This window comes from Haliotis rubra, unplaced genomic scaffold (genome assembly GCF_003918875.1).
Source record: "Haliotis rubra isolate DU_JTF1 unplaced genomic scaffold, ASM391887v1 Scf592, whole genome shotgun sequence".
Lineage (NCBI taxonomy): Eukaryota > Metazoa > Mollusca > Gastropoda > Lepetellida > Haliotidae > Haliotis > Haliotis rubra.
In genome coordinates, this window is record NW_025767293.1 from 190,672 (window position 1) to 208,097 (window position 17,426).

The 17,426-nt window shown below is 39.7% G+C and overlaps 1 protein-coding gene across 2 annotated transcripts; it reads right to left on the reverse strand.

Moving 5' to 3' along the window:
* Positions 1-432: 432 nt before the first annotated feature.
* Positions 433-16,016, reverse strand: LOC124255108 (multiple epidermal growth factor-like domains protein 10). 2 transcript variants are annotated; one of them, XM_046688951.1, is made up of 14 exons: positions 15,942-16,016; positions 14,909-15,037; positions 12,057-12,191; positions 11,323-11,454; positions 10,581-10,715; positions 10,075-10,212; positions 9,448-9,585; positions 8,343-8,474; positions 7,758-7,892; positions 5,850-5,984; positions 5,345-5,482; positions 4,995-5,132; positions 3,809-3,923; positions 433-2,712 (listed from the first exon to the last, which is right to left on the reverse strand). In XM_046688951.1, exons 1-14 carry the CDS (start codon positions 15,994-15,996, stop codon positions 2,583-2,585), a joined length of 1,785 nt encoding a protein of 594 aa, XP_046544907.1. In that variant the 5' UTR covers positions 15,997-16,016; the 3' UTR covers positions 433-2,582. The 2 variants fall into 2 exon arrangements, with proteins under 2 accessions (XP_046544907.1, XP_046544908.1); XM_046688952.1 differs by lacking the exon at positions 10,075-10,212.
* Between the last annotated feature and the right edge of the window lie 1,410 nt (positions 16,017-17,426).

The following is a 17,426-nucleotide window of genomic DNA, read 5'->3' on the forward strand; positions in this document are numbered from 1 at the left end:
AGTGTTAAGGAAATATAAAGCTCAGTCGAAACCGTCTCATTAATACATTGACATGTGGTAGTGAAAGACAGTGAGTGAGTGAGTGAGTGAGTCTTCACAGCAATGGTTTCATCATTGTTACTGGACTGATAACTGTGTATAAGAGTGTATGATGACTGTCCTGTGTAAGACATTCCGGTTATGGCCTTTTATTCACCACTCAGACATTCCCCTTTGTGTCATCTTCATAGGGAATTAAGAAACACTGAAAGAGGATTTATAAACCCACTTTTTCACGTTTTAAGGGTGATCCAGTCCTCACGATGGAATTCAATTATTTATAACCATTGCAGCAAATTCCTTTGAAAATAAACAGTGGCATGCTGTAATTCATTATCTCAAAGGGTGCATCACTCATATGTATGAGTAGATTAGTTATATGAAAAATGGACAACAGCTTCATGAATGTTTAATATACCAAATCAATTCATTACATACATATTGTTACTTACGTACAGTAGTTACTATGATCAAAGTACCATATTACTTCAGCGAATAAATCAATATACATGTTGCTTTATTACGGACACTGACTGTAACATATATCATAAAAATGTGTTTATGAATGTAATTGTGTCAAATAAATTTGATATTTCAGGTGGCCACTAAGTGATGAGTGTTTCCTGCACCGCCGGTGTTGTTACAAACACGTGCAAAGTCAAGTCAGTTGTTCACAAGAAATATACAACGCTCTAACACGCTCTGTATTATCATTGAACTGTGAATATAAAACATGCGGATGGTACTTGTACAAGGAAGAAGTCTTATGATTATTGACATGATTATTGTCGATGCTACAGGACTTACCAACGCTCAACACCAGCAAGCATCTAAAACAAACGCCTCGATGTTAAGCACTGGTATGTTACTGATAAGGTAACGTCTAAACATTGAAATGGTTAGTTACTGGTCCGAGGCTTGGATCACCGAGGACTAACCATTTGAATATTTCAGACACTATGGCCTGTTAACCTACTTAAAGCATGACCAACATTCAAAGATTATTAGCACCTAAGATTGCCCCCTTTGCCTTTTCTACGTTCTTGTATACCCCGTCAACGCTGGTTATGACATGCACGTCTAGGTGCAAATAAACATTCCATACTGGTCAACAGGAGCACATTTATCAATCATATAAGTTCTTGTAGATTTATAATAATAATTATCTGTATTTAGTGAATTAAGGCCGAGGGGTTATCCTTTCACCACCTTGATCACAATCACGCACCATATGTTATGAGATACGACTATTTTCAGGGATATAAATTTATAACCTACACCAAGCTCGATCGTTCATCCAGTATCATTTAAGTCCCGTGCGATCTGTACACCATCCAGGTAACCACATGCAAAGCAATGTTCAGTCCCGTTACCCTTGTCTCGGCTCTACCGCGCTGGCACACCCTGTCAATACTAAATATCTGTGTTAAAGTACATGTACTCTACACTAGCTAACTGATGCGGGGCTACTAAGATAGCATTTAGAACACTAAACTAATTATTTAGCTATACTAAACAAATAATTCAGCTGATACTTAATCCCATTCTTAGTTTCACAGCAGCGGTGCCACCAGTGTGCCCTGGTTGTGCGTTGACATCTGGTCTGTTGAGCTACTACACTACTACTCCATGCAGGTCTCTCAACGTCCCGCTCCCCACCCCACTAACCACCCACTAACCACCCACACATCACACACACCCCAACCTTCGTGTCATGTCCAGTTTGGAAGCCTTGCACAGAAACTTGCTACACATACAAAACCTCAAACACGACTGCTATATAAATAACCATGAATTTTGGCAGTCAGACGTATCGTGAACCTCTTATTTTGCAGAATATTAGGATATTGGGACTGATATATGGTACAAGAAAGCTGGTGGATGAGTCCAAGGTTAAAATTCGGATTCTACATAGTCAAAAATGTACGATTTGACATCAAGATAGTTCAATCGAACAGGTCTCAGCAATTTTATTGCGAAATGCAACATTTCTTTATATTCAATGGCGGCCGTCTTGAAAAATGGTGGCCATCTTGAAGTTTAAGTGGGCTAACGGGTTTTATCAAAACAGCAATCCCACAGAAGTATGTGTGCCAATTTTGGTGCTTGTTTCCGGAAGTGAAGGATTCTCTTGAAATTTTCAGTTATCTGCTCCACTAATAAAAGATTGGCTCTGCAAATGTTCAATACACATGCAGATTATGTGGCATGATAATATCGCCTTGGTTATTATTTGTGGTGCTTTTCTTTCCAAATGATAGTGTATTCTCATTTGGGAAGTGTTAAGGTACAACTACATCAAAGCTTTAGGCGCCATGGCATCCTGCGGCGTCTGTAGCGGCAAAGCAGCTGCAGGGCATGTGCTTGAGAAGAAGCATTGAGTTTTATTGGGCTTTGAGTGTCCACCAATTTAAAGGTATTTCTAAACCAACTGGAAAACAGTCCAACTGTTCACAGCCAGAAAGACAGCAGGATTGCCTCTGAAGATTGCTCTGGTCTCTGATTATGGTTTATGCTCTGCTAATGATCTGTGGCTCTCATCATTATTCAGGACTGTTTCCCGGTTGTTGTTCGACGCTAGGAGGTCCCTGTGACCCTTGTTCTGAAGGGGGTTTGTTATTAGAGGTCCCTTCCGTCTTTCTTGACCTTGCACACAATGACTCAAGTGATTTTCTGAAAGGATAAACAGATGCTGTTGCAGTTTATGGCTATCTACTTGTAAGGGGAACAGGTGATGTAGGTTCCACTACACTAAATCAGAATCACATGTTCAATGAGCGAGTAGTGTATGTAAACATCTGAAGTAATAGCGACATGTGACAGCTGTGATTGGATGAAATAGTGTAAGAATTTTTATGTTTTTTAAAAGCACAATGTCATCCATCCAGTAATTTAAACTGACCGTGATTTTAAGTATTCAGTGCTGTCATTTTTATCAGCATGATTTGTGCTTATTGTGTGTACAGATATTTTCAAATAGGTGACATTTTGGGCGGAACAGGGGTTGGTGTGTTCCGCTTCCTGTGCTCGGAAAATTGGCAGGCTAAGTTAGCCGGAATTAGTCTTTTTATTGTAGTTTAAAGGCCAGACTGATGTGTACATGGAATGGATGTTGACAGCCTGGGTGATTTTAAAAAAAATATAACTTTACTGACTGACTGAGTTTGGTTTTACGCCGGTTTTAGCAATATTCCAGCAACATCACGGCGGGGGACACCAGAATGGGCTTCACACATTGTACCCATGTGGGGAATCGAATCCGGGTCTTCTGCGTGACGAGCCAACGCTATAACCATTAGGCTACCCCACCGCCCATAACTTTACTATAGAAGTCTGTGGGAAAACATTTGGTGTTGTGTAACCTCTAGTCGTGTTAGGCACCGCAATGCGATGTGCAGAGTTGCGTCCCTTGGGCACGCCAGTTCGCCCTGGTAATGTTTCGAGGATCGTACTGTTGTCTTGTAAACGTGGTAAACGTTTCAGATTGTTGGTTGGACTCAAGTGGTAAACATCTTCTGTCCTTCCACTTGATGCTGACACGTTGGGATATCTGAGATACTGTTCAAGCGGGGTAACTCACTCACTCACGCAGGTGTTACAATACCCGGAGTGGTTCTGAAGTGCAGGTTAGATAATGAATGTGACTGAATCAATTACTGGTGTTCCGGGTTGTGCATACGTCTACTGTTATATGCAGTGTCTGTACATACTGGCAGTATATATCTTCTACTCTACATAATGTATATGGTTTTTCATTCCGTACTCTCACCTGTTCAGACAAGCCAGAAAACCGAAAGTCAGAACCACGATTATTATGATCCAGACCCAGAAGAATAGTTTTGGAGAGGCTATATCTTGCTCTTCATGTTCCACGAGCTCGGTGTCTGTGAAAAAGGAGTCACTTGCACAAATAAGTAATTATTATCAACAACATTACTTGGATCTCACTCATCATTACAACTTGAAAAAATATGGCTTTGTCTACAACACACTACTTAAAATGTAGAGCTGGTGTTATTAGATTATAGACGGACGACTGGCTAGATATACTGGACATGATTGTGTTGACATGGGTCATATTACGGGACACAGAAATGAAGCTTTCTTGTTTCCCATCTCCGTGTGATCTAAAATGTCATTTTGATACTAGAATGATGGCATTCATAGAATGATGCATTCATACTTAGCGGAAATTTTCCAGACCAAACTATTTACATGCTGCTGTCCCCACGAAGGTCCGGGTTAGAATATTGGTCTTCAGCAACCCACGCTTGTCGTAAGAGGCGACTAACGGGATCGGGTGGTCAGGCGTACTGACTTGGTTGACACATGTCATCGGTTCCCAGTTACACAGAGCAATGTTCATGCTGTAGATCACTGTATAGTCTGGTCCAGACTTGATTATTTACAGACCGCCGCCATATAGCTGGAATATTGCTGAGTGTGGTGTCAAACTAAACTCACTCACTCACTCATGCTACCGTCATATAGTTTGAATACTAATGACTGCGGTGTTAACAAATAAACACGCACGAAAACTAACTAACCTACGACTGGTAGCAATACACATATTTCCCAGTTGTAACATGTAGAAGCGAAGCGAGTATTGTGACGATCAGTATTGTGACGATCAGTATTGTGACAGATTTTATGGTTATTCTAGCAGAGTCAACAAGAACTGGCTAACCACTTATACCAATATGGGAAATCGAGCGATGATCTTTACTTATGATGTAAATGTTTTAACATATAGATACACATGCCACACATCAAGTAAGAATCCGGACACCGGGGTTCTCTCTCCGACTTTATGTATGTCTCAAGCTTCACTTATATATAACCGGGACATAAAATTATAAAATTGTTTAATATTTAAATTAAAAATGACCGATGATTAAACTCTCAACATGACGTCATTATTTCGTAAATCATGCAAGGAGTAACTTTCAGCTTACGCTCTTCACAACGGGGACCTGTCCATCCATCTTTACACTGGCTGTTGCAGTCACCGGTGACGTGGTGGCAGGACCCTGGTGTACATCCTCTACTACACAACCCTGAACAGTTTCGTCCGTATGTTCCGTCAATACAAACTGCAGATGCAATGTGGTACATTGTAATAACTGCATCTGCTATATCATTATATACTACATATGGAAATGCTGCACACAACTCTCATTTCAGATATAGAATACCCATTGTAAACGATTGAAAAACACCAGAGGAAATAAAACGCTAAAACAAGTAGCAGACTACGGTGTGAACCGAACACCGGGCACCATACAGACTGATAATAAAACCTCACTGTGTTCACATCTCCGACCTGTCCATCCGTCTTTACATTGATAGTTGCAGTCACCAGTGATGTGGTGGCAGGTCCCCGGTTTACATCCTGGGTTACACTTCTGTGCACAGTCTCGTCCAAATGTTCCCGCATCACAGACTGAAAATGATGTACAGACATAGAGACAAACTGCCACATAACGCTGTTTAAGTGCCGGCAAACCATGACAATAAGAAGACGGAGGTCCATATAAGAGTAATCAAATAAATGCAATTGGAAAAGAAATACTAAAAAGCTTAACCCAGTTTACAATGAATATATGTATGGAAGGTATTTTATCTCTCATACATTTGAATTAAATCACTGCAACCATGTCATTGTCATTGTGGAACCATTTCGTTAATAGCGCTGACCGTGTCCATTTTTTTTGCCTCTATCCACTGAGTAACACCTGTTGAGATATTACCGTCTAACTGAAATATTTAAATTGACGCTGGTACCCACCGGATTGATGACGAAAACGTACTTTGTTTACATCGCTGCCCATTCCATCCGTCCTGGCACTGGTTGTCACAGTCACCTGTGACGTGGTGGCAAGACTCTGGTAAACACGTGGTACACGTCTGTGTACACTCATGTCCATATGTTCCGTCATTACAAGCTGCAGATGAAGCAATGAAACCCTGTGAAACAAGTGTTCACTGTAAGCAGTACAAGCTGCATCAGAAGCAATGGCACTCTGTGATACAAGTGTTCACTGTAAGCAGTGCAAGGTGCATCAGAAGCCATGGCACTCTGTGATACAAGTGTTCACTGTAAGCAGTGCAAGGTGCATCAGAAGCAATGGCACTCTGTGATACAAGTGTTCACTGTAAGCAGTGCAAGGTGCATCAGAAGCCATGGCACTCTGTGAAACAAGTGTTCACTGTAAGCAGTACAAGCTGCATCAGAAGCCATGGCACTCTGTGATACAAGTGTTCACTGTAAGCAGTGCAAGGTGCATCAGAAGCCATGGCACTCTGTGATACAAGTGTTCACTGTAAGCAGTACAAGCTGCATCAGAAGCCATGGCACTCTGTGAAACAAGTGTTCACTGTAAGCAGTGCAAGGTGCATCAGAAGCCATGGCACTCTGTGATAAACAAGTGTACAAGCTGTCAGAAGCCATGGCACTATTGCAAGTGTTTATAAAAATGCATCAGAAGCCTGCGGACAACTGCGGACAGCTCGTATATTGTGTGTCGGAGAAATGTTGTCAACGATTTCCCCATATATGTCTTCTGTTAAATGCCTAGGTCACTGGATGGTCTCTGCTGGATGTAAAGAATGTAGGAATCTGCAAACGATGCTATTGCAGCAGCAGAAACGTATTTTCGTCTCGCAAGATGGAAAATTGTTTATATAACAATATAGAGACTTCTTTAACTGAAGTATAGTACTATTTTGGGGGCAAGATAGTTTTTAAAAACTTAGGGGGATCCAAATTGTTTTGACATCCAACTTACCAGCTGACACGAAAAGGTCCAGGTATATCTATAAGCTGTTACCATACAATTCTTTAGATGTCAGCGCGATGTTATACCCGTCATCGGGCTTTATAATTAAACACACATTCACAGACGAGGAAGTGAACTTTACACCCATTGTATACATAAGAACTAGCATTCATCAGAGGAACTACCTTTGAACCTTTGTTTTTTCATTTAGGACTCATAGCAAAAAGTGGTCAAATAGAGATTAATGAGCTACTGTGACTACTGTAATGCTGTATTCTGTGTATCATTGCTGTCTGTACTTATCGAATTATTAGTGTTTAACCTTTTATGTACACTCGTGTGCCATGCTGGAAAACAGCATGTTCTCTCATTCTGGAACAGTTCGTGTTCTTGTAATTAGGTGGTTTCTGTGTGTGTAGCTATTAGTCAGAAATGTCAAAATCAATATCTTTATGTCACGAGTTGATTCATGTAACCAAAATTAAATAAAACAAGAATTACATAACACAACAATAATTATTCAAACACCACATGTATATCAGTTCCGTAATTTCAAGCTTAAATCTCAAACATGTCTGCTTTACACAATCTCCAAAATACACACACTATCTTGTTTTTAAAGCATTAAACCTGGCAATTTATATACAGCTGTAGGAAACAGTTCAAAATGCATTTGGGGATTTAGTTCAAACATGACGATTTTTGCATTTTCAAGGTTTGTAACAAATATCATATGTCCATTTATCTCATTTAATCTTTTAGACATGCGCAGAATATCACTATGAACAGTGTCTGCACATATAGTTTGTATGCTGTATATATTCAAGACAACTGACTCAAATTAACAGTACTCTGATGTTGACTAACGTGAGCAGCTATATGATACAAACACTGACAACGGTACGTTAAAACTTAACTCAGTGACACTGTACGACATACTTGATGTGCAGTTGGTTCCTGTCCAGCCAACCCTACATGTGCAGCTTCCATCAGTAGCGTTACAGATTCCTCCCTGACACCCAGCTGCACACCCCGTACAGTTTTGTCCGTCCATGTAAAAGCCGTCCTTGCATTCTGGAATGATATAGTAAAAGATAATTGCTTCAGTTCTATGGTAATGACAAAATCAGGTCTATATGAAGATACCATCCTCATCCTGACTTTCGCTAACACCCGGTGTCATCACTAATTGTTGTTGATGATGATGATTTTTACGCTCATGATAATTTTTACGACTCTTTCACCTTTTATGCCTTTGAAATCTGTTTTGATGTGCACTGAAGCTGTTATTCTCAGGCGTTAACGTTTAACAATTGTTCTGTTCTTGTGTGACTATGTATGATATTGTCGGGCGTACGGCATAGAATATATGTCAGTCTCGGACAGATCGTAAAGGTCTACTGCATATGGTTGTGTTGACAATGTTTGATTAGTTGTCAAAAAACGTCATGACTTTACATACCATTATGGATGAACAACTTCTTTATTACTACTCTAACTTTTTAATGAAAGAAGTTTACATACCATTGCAGTTACTTCCTGTCCAGCCATCTCGACAGCTACAGCTACCGTTGGCCACGTTGCATGTCTCCCTAACACATCCAGCCCCGCAGTCCACACAACTGTCTCCGTCCACGTAGAACCCGTCTCCGCACACTGGGGAACAAAGCGTTGTTGTGATCTAGGTGAGGAGACTCACGTTGGAGCACAGGAAACATTTTCTTTGACATACCTCATGTGGACATTTCGATATTTGACAAATGCCTCGTCAGCATAACATGCTTTCAAACATGCTTCTCTGATTCCTATGGTGTCCTATAAGTGCCATCGCGTGGCGCGTAAAAAAAGAACTACGTCGCCCACGACGTCGCATAAAAAATACTAAGTCGACGACGTCGCCCGTTATTATTGTAGTCAAAGTATATTTTACAAAGCGACGTCGCGCAAGACGTCGTCTTTTTTTACGCGCCACGCGATGGCAATTATAGGACACCATAGATTCCTGTTTGCTTCATCGTTATCCTGATTCGGAAACAAGGAAAGCTAACTCAGGAGGACATGTGGTGGTGTGTGGTTCTGTGCACTAAGCCCAGGTCCCACATCAGTTGAAGTTAAGCAACGTTGGTCATGGAGAGTCCTTGGATGGATGACCATATCTGGCAGATTGACTCCTGAGAAGTTTTAGGACTTCAGTCCTGCCCCACAACGAATCACATATGACACATGTGGTCTCACCTAGGCAAGTGAGTTTTTTAATAAATTGCCTCTGTCCACCAAGCAGTGAATGGGTACCCGGTGAGATAGGCCATATGGCTGTTAACCTTCTTGCTCCTCACACGCTGCTTGGGTTATCCGGGGTAATAATGTATTACCGCCTTGGAAACAGGTGCTTTATAAATAACCATTATTATCAATAATCATGAACATAACGTTGAAAACTTGGTTCTCATGACCATTATCACTCCGATGTTTGACATGTTGTCACACTTGTAACGTCAGAATGAATCATAACATACATGTGGAATAACGGTCGTCTGACTCGTTACTGATTACTCTTCTGAGGTTTTGATGTTTACATTTAGAATCCCTTAAAACAAATATGTCAGAAAATATCAATATTAGAACCTACACTCTTCACATCGCTGACCTATCCATCCGTCTTTACATTGGTTGTTGCAGTTACCGGTGATGTGGTGACAGGTCCCTGGTTTACATCCTCGGTTACACTTCTCAGTACAATCCTGTCCATAGGTACCCTCATCACAAGCTGCAGATGATAATGTGCATTTGTACATGTTAATGTTAATAAACGGCAAAATACATTCTAGATAGACTAATAAATTTGGCTTCAAAGGACTACACACAAAAACACACACTCACAAACATACACACCCACTCACACCCACCCCAAACCACCTCACTCACTAACCCACTCATCCACTCACCCACCCACACATCCACACACCCACTTACTCACTTACCACTCCACTCACACCACTGAACAACACCATTTAAAATCCAATTCCAAAACAACCATTGACATGAAATGTGACTCGGACTTCATGCACCCACTCGCATCCACTCACAAACATCCACACCCACTCACATCCATCCCCACCTCACTCACTCACTCACCTACCCACTCACTCACTCACACCACTGAACAACACCAGTTAAAATCAAATTCTAATACAACCATTAAGATGACATGTGACTCGGACTCCATGCACCACATGGAGTAATGGTAAATCCTCACTGTGTTCACAGGTGGGACCTGTCCATCCATCGTGACACTGGTTGTCACAGTCACCGGTGACGTGGTGGCAGGAACCTGGTTTACATCCTGTGCTACACATCCCTGTGCAGTCTTGTCCATACCTACCCTCATCACAAACTGCAGAGGAAAAATGTCACATCCCGTTGGAATTATCCTCGGTAATATTGTATTTGACCAATGTATAACATTTCATTATTGATATCATATTCATATATAATTGGTAGATTATGTTGTCAACAATAGCCAAATAGAACATGTGACGTAAACCCGACTGGCAAACCATTCACCAGAGTCCCTATACACAACGTGTTCAAGGCACAATATGGCTAATATTTTGCTGATGTACCTGAAAATATTACCTCACGCACCTAAACGATTCAGTGAACTGACGTCGAGTATAGCAGGTGTTTTGTGGCTTATATGGTTATATGACAATGCTAGGTTAAAACTTAACTCACTCACTCACTGACTCGCGTGCGACATACTTGATGTGCAGTTGGTTCCTGTCCAGCCAGCTTTACATGCGCAGCTTCCGTCAGTAGCGTTACAGATTCCTCCCTGACACCCAGCTGCACACCCGGTACAGTTTTGTCCGTCCATGTAAAAGCCGTCCTTGCATTCTGGAAGTAGGAAGACTGTTCCTGTGACCAGTTATAAGTTTTATCGACTTTATAAAGGTATAAAGTTATCTTGAACATAACAGGTAGAAACACTGACTACTTACAGTGAAGAGTTATGCATACAGATGGATACACTCATCGCATGCAGTGCACAGTAATACCAATAATAGATTGTAATACCAACTGCATTAAGGTATACCAACTGCAGCCCTGATTATCTGTAGCGTTATAACACTAATTGCACGGTAAGGCATATGGATTCCAACACTAATTGAATTCAGTACTCAGTGAGGCATACGGATTTACACAAATCAGGTATGCGGATTCTGCCATCCATAACATGTAGGATACTGTAAGCAACACGCATTGATTGAATGTAGCTTACAGTATACGGATTGTAACACTGATAAAGTGCAGGGCACAGTAAAGAATACAGATTATAACACTGATTATGTGTACCCCACAGTAAGGTATAAGTATTGCAACACGGGTCACATGACAAATATCCTAAGAATTTATAACTCATACAGAATGTACAAAATAACACGTTTGCAAATAAATATTACATTTCGACATAAATATGTAAATAAATGTAGACTTTACATACTGTGGCAGCCAGTTCCTGTCCAGCCAGCTCTACAGGTACAGTTGCCGTCTCCAGAGTCACACACGTCCCCCTCGCATCCACCACCACATTTCACACAACCGTGGTCGTTTCCGTAGAAGCCGTCCATGCATTCTTTAAACAAAGCCTTGTGTCGGATAACGACGGATAATCAGGTTGTTAAAATAAATAAAAGCGAAAAAACATGAACATAATCATAAGATAAAGTCACCTGTACAATTTCGATTATCACCACGCTCTCTTTAAACAAAGGCTTATGTTAACGACTAATAATCAAAGTATTAAGAAACAATCTTAAATGCAAGCGAACAGAAAAATGAACATAATCATGAGATAACGTCCACTGTACAATTTCGAATATAATCATGCTCTCTTTAGACTGACCAATCTTAGTTTACGTCATTTTTTATCATTTTAATATTTGTATATTTTCCTCGGACAAGTCTGCAAAACATATTCAGAAACACTGAGTACATTGCAGTAAGGAGGATGGTAGGGACATGACTGATGTCCCTTAAAACGATGAAATGGCGTTCTAGCTACACTGCTTTTATTGTATGTTTAGAGGGATTGTTAACAAATTTCTATTTCTTCGTATTGCAGTGTTAAGCTACCTTAACAGCACTATTTAACACATAATTTTCGAGAAAGAAACATTTGAAGTAAATCAAATCAAACTTTGATTTTTTTTTATTTTATGCTTTGGTCAATCGTACCTATCGTGCACCCATGTCCAGCCCAGCCAGGTGCACAGCTGCAGCGGCCGTCAGCAGCGTCACATTCTCCACCGTCACATCCGTCTCCACACTCTGTACATGCCTCTCCTTCCGTATAGAACCCAGGTGGACAGGCTGATACACAAAGACTCTGTTGAATTCCATTTTGCAAACTTGAAACCGCGGAATTTGAGATGCAATGTCGACTAAAGGATCCATTGAAAGAAATTAACTGGTGGATGATCAAATCAAACTTCCTATGCTGTCTGAGAATTATATCATGTTGATTGCCTTCGTCATTCTATAAAACTAGTGAATTGATATTAGATTGTTTGTTTGTCTGTTTAACGCTGCACCCAATATTCCAGCTACTAGTATATGGCTATCAATAATCGAATCTGGACCAGACAGTCCAAATATTACGACAAGCACGATATTGGAAAGGTTGAAAAGGGAATCCAATTGCTATTATACAGCTTATTTAGACAAAGGTGTTACAAAACCGGTGTGTAAAGGATGGAATGCAACGACGAATTGGTAGTAAACGTAGAACTAGTAAACCTTGGTTTGGCGCTGAATGTGAATTTAAAAAGAAAGTCAGGTGCAGGACTTTGAATAAATCCAAAAAAGATAAGGGACCCGTTTCCCTCCGCGAATACGTGCATGCTAGAAATAGTATGATGCTAATTGTCAAGTTAAAAAAGAACAACATCATGAACACAAACTTCGCTTGTTAGAAGAGTCACTTGAAAATCCTGAACGTTTTGTGGAAGTAATAAAAAAGTTTAAAATCCAACTTTATAGAAAATACTATTCCAAGTCATGAGTGGTACGATCACTTCAAAACTTTATTTAATGTTTCATACCCTGAGAAAGAATATATTTGTAACATGTTCAGGCCTTCCTCTGATTTTATTATGGACACTGATGTTGAAGATGAAATAACAACTGATATTCTAGATGCACCAATTTCAGAAGTTGAAATAAGAGGAAGTATTCGACATCTGAAGAATGACAAATCTGCAGGAATAGACAATATTATACCAGAGTTTTTCAAGAACGCGGAAGATGTGCTTACACCTTACCTACTAGTAATATTTAACATTAAGCTCGAAAATGCAACCTTCCCAGAACCATTGGATGCTGGTATTATCATTCGGTGTAACTACTTAAATGATGTGCAACTAAACTATTGCCTTTGTACGTGTTTGAGATTTTTGTCGTGATCGACTGATAAATTACTGTGCATTATAAACACTGAGTGATTCTCTTAAGGTTAAGCTACAGAATAGCGTTTTGTCATACGATAGATATGACAAAACCATTGTTTCAGTTCATATTCACGTCAGTAAAAATAGCTATAATGAGTGTGAGAATAGTCTGAAAATTGGCACTGTTATTAATTAAAGCAATTATGGCCACAACGGCATGATACCACCAAGTCGGCGACATATATATTATAAATGGCAACACAAAAATACATACATATGTGGTTGCACTACTTATGACTAATAATTCTTTTTGTATTCAAACGTTGAGAATATAAATCATGAATGAAGGGCACATGAATAAACTCTATTAGTGAGAAGACATAACTATGCATATGTTTTATGTGTGTGTGTGTGTGTTCGTGTGTGTGTGTGTGTGTGTGTTCGTGTGTTGGGGGAGGGGGGAGTGTTTAGTTTAAAAAAAAATTATTCACAAAGTGAAAAGGATCGAGGTCAAGTTCTTGCAACTTATAAAACCCCTCTCCAAAGATATTTATAATACCTAAATATTACATCACAAGCAATTATTAGAAACACAGACAGAGGAAGATTGACAGTTCAGGGTAAGTTATATGATACAAAAGATGTATAGAAAGAAGACTGAAGTGTGTGTGGGGGTGGGGGTGATAGCCATGGCTTTGTAGTTTATGGCTGATTTAATAGTTTATACATTGGTCCTACCCACAGCTTAAAGATCGTCCTTGAGTCAGTGAGATGGGACTGTGCTCATAAGAGTTCATTTACCCATTGCCATTTTATCAGAATGTAAACATCTAAAGCGCTATTGAATCTGATTAATATCTAGAGCATGCTGATGCTGCATCGAATGTATACACACAAAAAACAATCATGTCGAAACAAAGCCACATGGAGTCAGCTCAGTTTCCTTGCTGCCTGGCCGTTATGAAAGGTTACCTAGCTGTGTCACCAGCATGTCACACTGTATGACATTCCTTAATGTAATATCGCCATTGAAAAAGGAGTCTTATTGGCTCATTTGTAAGTGCAAACATTGGATAATGTGAAGGCCTGGGGGAATAAAACTGTTAATTGTCACTGGCATATGTAGTACTGTAAATGTGTCTAGTATTCTGAAACACTTTCGAAACATATTAAAAGTGAAAATACGGGTTAGAGAGAATCTCCAGCAACCCATACTTGTAGGGATCGGCAGGTCAGGCTCGCTGACTTGGCTGACACATGTCCTCTTATCCCAATTGCCTATATCGATGGCACTGATATTAAGCACTGGATTGCCTGGTCCAGATTCTATTATTTACAAACCGACATCATACAGCTGGAATATTGCTGAAGGCAGCGTTAAACAACAAACAAACTGATGACGCATATTCGAATATATGTAATATTTGGGCCACAAAATCCACATTAAGTTCATATATGTTAAGGGGCTTGAGGTTGGAACAAATATTACGGTTATTGTGAGTTATAAACAACATAATTCACCACGAAAGTCAATGTTGCTGAAAGACATTTTGAATCACTTGGCTGGGAGGGGGTTAAAAGCGGCCGACAATAGAATACTGTAGTCATCACTCTACAGAAGTAGCAAAGGTTTCAACATACTCAGTGTACAGTAGACTCCTAGCCAGCCAGGCCTACAGGTACATTGTCCGTCTTCGCTGCTGCAGCCACCATCACAGCCCTCACTGCATTGTCCACGGCAGTCAACCCCATAACTCCCAGTCTCACATTCTTGGAGCAATTAAAGAAACAATAGACAGTTTAATTAAAATATATACTATCACGATGTAAGGGTGTTATACCCTTTTATCAGTTGTTAAATGTTGCAATTCATTTCTGTTAAATATTCAATATACATGTTGTACACCCTTTTATCAGTTGTTAAATGTTATAATTCATTTCTGTTAAATATTCCATATACATGTTGCACACCCCTTTTGTCAGTTGTTAAATATTGCAATTCATTTCTGTTAAATATTCAGTATATGTTGTACACCCCTGTTATCAGTTGTTAAATGTTATAATGTCAATTAAGAAACAGTATGTGTCTCCCTGTAAACAGATATAACTGCAGATATGGAGTTAAAGTAATATCAACTCGCTCACTATGAAAATTTGATTAGACTCAGGAACTAAAGCTTGTTTTGCTACATGGTGTATTTTTCATATTAGATATACATTTTCTAAAATACTTTACAGTTCCAGTTATACGTGTTCAATGGTCATAAACCTATGGCTATCAGAATTATCAAAAGCCTGTGGGTGAGTGAGTGAGTTGGGTTTTACGCCGTGTTTTGCAATATTCAAGCAATATCACGGCGGGGGAAAATAGAAAATGGCTTCACACATTTTATCCATGTAGGGAATCGAAGGCGGGCCTTCGGCCTGACGAGCGAACTCTTTAACAACTAGGCTACCTCATCCCCCTGTCAAGAGCATTGTAATACTTTCCAGATAAAGGCAGTATATGAGTATATTCCGTTATTATAGCATACGATAGTAACAATTATATTTTTAACTGCAACAAAAAAGTACAATCGAAAAAGCATATGAGAAATACAACAGGAGAGATTGAGCATGAGAAATGCTTACACTGAATGATATAGTGGAGGGCAGTGGTGAAAGTATCACTTACCAGCGCTTGGCTTACACTGAAGCAAGAAAAACCAAAGTACAAAGAAGCAGTGCATTGCAAGCCCAACACACTCAATCAGCCAGCGAATGTCAAACTAAAGCTTATGATTGGGGCACTTAATGGACGTCGATGCATTGCTATTAAGCAAAGAGTTGTGTTTTGTTCCCTGGTGTGTGCTGATTCACTACACTGTTGATCTTTTGCCGATCAGTCATCGTTGCACTCAGTAGGAACCATAGCCACAAATATGTGAAAAGAAACATAAAAGATATGTGCATCCCTTTAGAAGATAATGATTAAGAACAACCCACTCATTTGTGATAATTAACTACAAGCGCTGAATCTTTCAATAAGTTGTACGATTTGTTGGGTTTTGTTCGTTACGAAAAATACACGTTTGGAAGTTATTCTTTTGGTAACTTCTTTCTTGAAAAAATATGTGATGCATGTTTATTTCAGCAATTAAGATTTGGATGTCATACAGTCTACAGAGTTTAAACTGCTGCTGGAACAAACACCAATCAATGTGAAACTGGAAGTCTACCAGTTGGTCGGTTAGTTGATGGTTAACGCCTCAATCAGCAGTATTCCAGCCATTATGCGGCGGTCTGTAAATAATCGAGTCTGGACCAGACAATCCAGTGATCAACAGCATGAGCATCGATCTACGCAATTGGGATACAATGATTTGTGGTAAGTATATCAGACTGCAGAAACATATTTAGTGATATCAATCCCAATTGCAAGTAGAGACAGCGGATAATTCACAAGACTTATATGTCATCAGTGATATATGACAAATGATCACCTGTAATATGTTGTTACAATCACCAAGATCAATGTAGGAATACTCATTGTTCTAATACAGGTGACAGGGATACTGACGGTCGTACATCCTGGGACTACTTTCACGAAGCAACCTTGACTAAGGTTTACCTTAACTCCCATTCATTGTACTAAGGTTTCCTTAGTAACTTACGATCACCTTAGTGCTTCGTGAAAGGAGGTTGGTTGGTTTTATAGTTTTAGGGCGACGTGGGCCAATAAGAGGCCTATTTACGCCCAACACATTGACTTGATTTAATCAACAATCATAGGTAATATCATCGCCAAAAGGAATAGTTCAGTTAAGATAAAAGAAACGACAACACTATTAATATTAATTTGGATAGAAGTATACATATGTCGAATAACCTCTGCTTTGTGTTACGGATTAAAAACCTTAAGTAATCACTTTCATTTCTGAAACATGAAATACTCATTCATTACAAAAAGCAGTAGGTTCAGATGACAGAGTGTTAAAATGATTTAAAACCACAGAACTAAATGTGAAAGGAGGCCCTGGTGTACAAGTATTTCCCTTGGTCCGAAAGCACGTGTTTGGTTGAGGGAACTGATCCCAGTCTAGTGCCGATTAAATCACTGGTATGTCAGCACCAAACCCATCTCATGCTGATAGTCAAGAATGTCTTCGCCCAGTTGAAT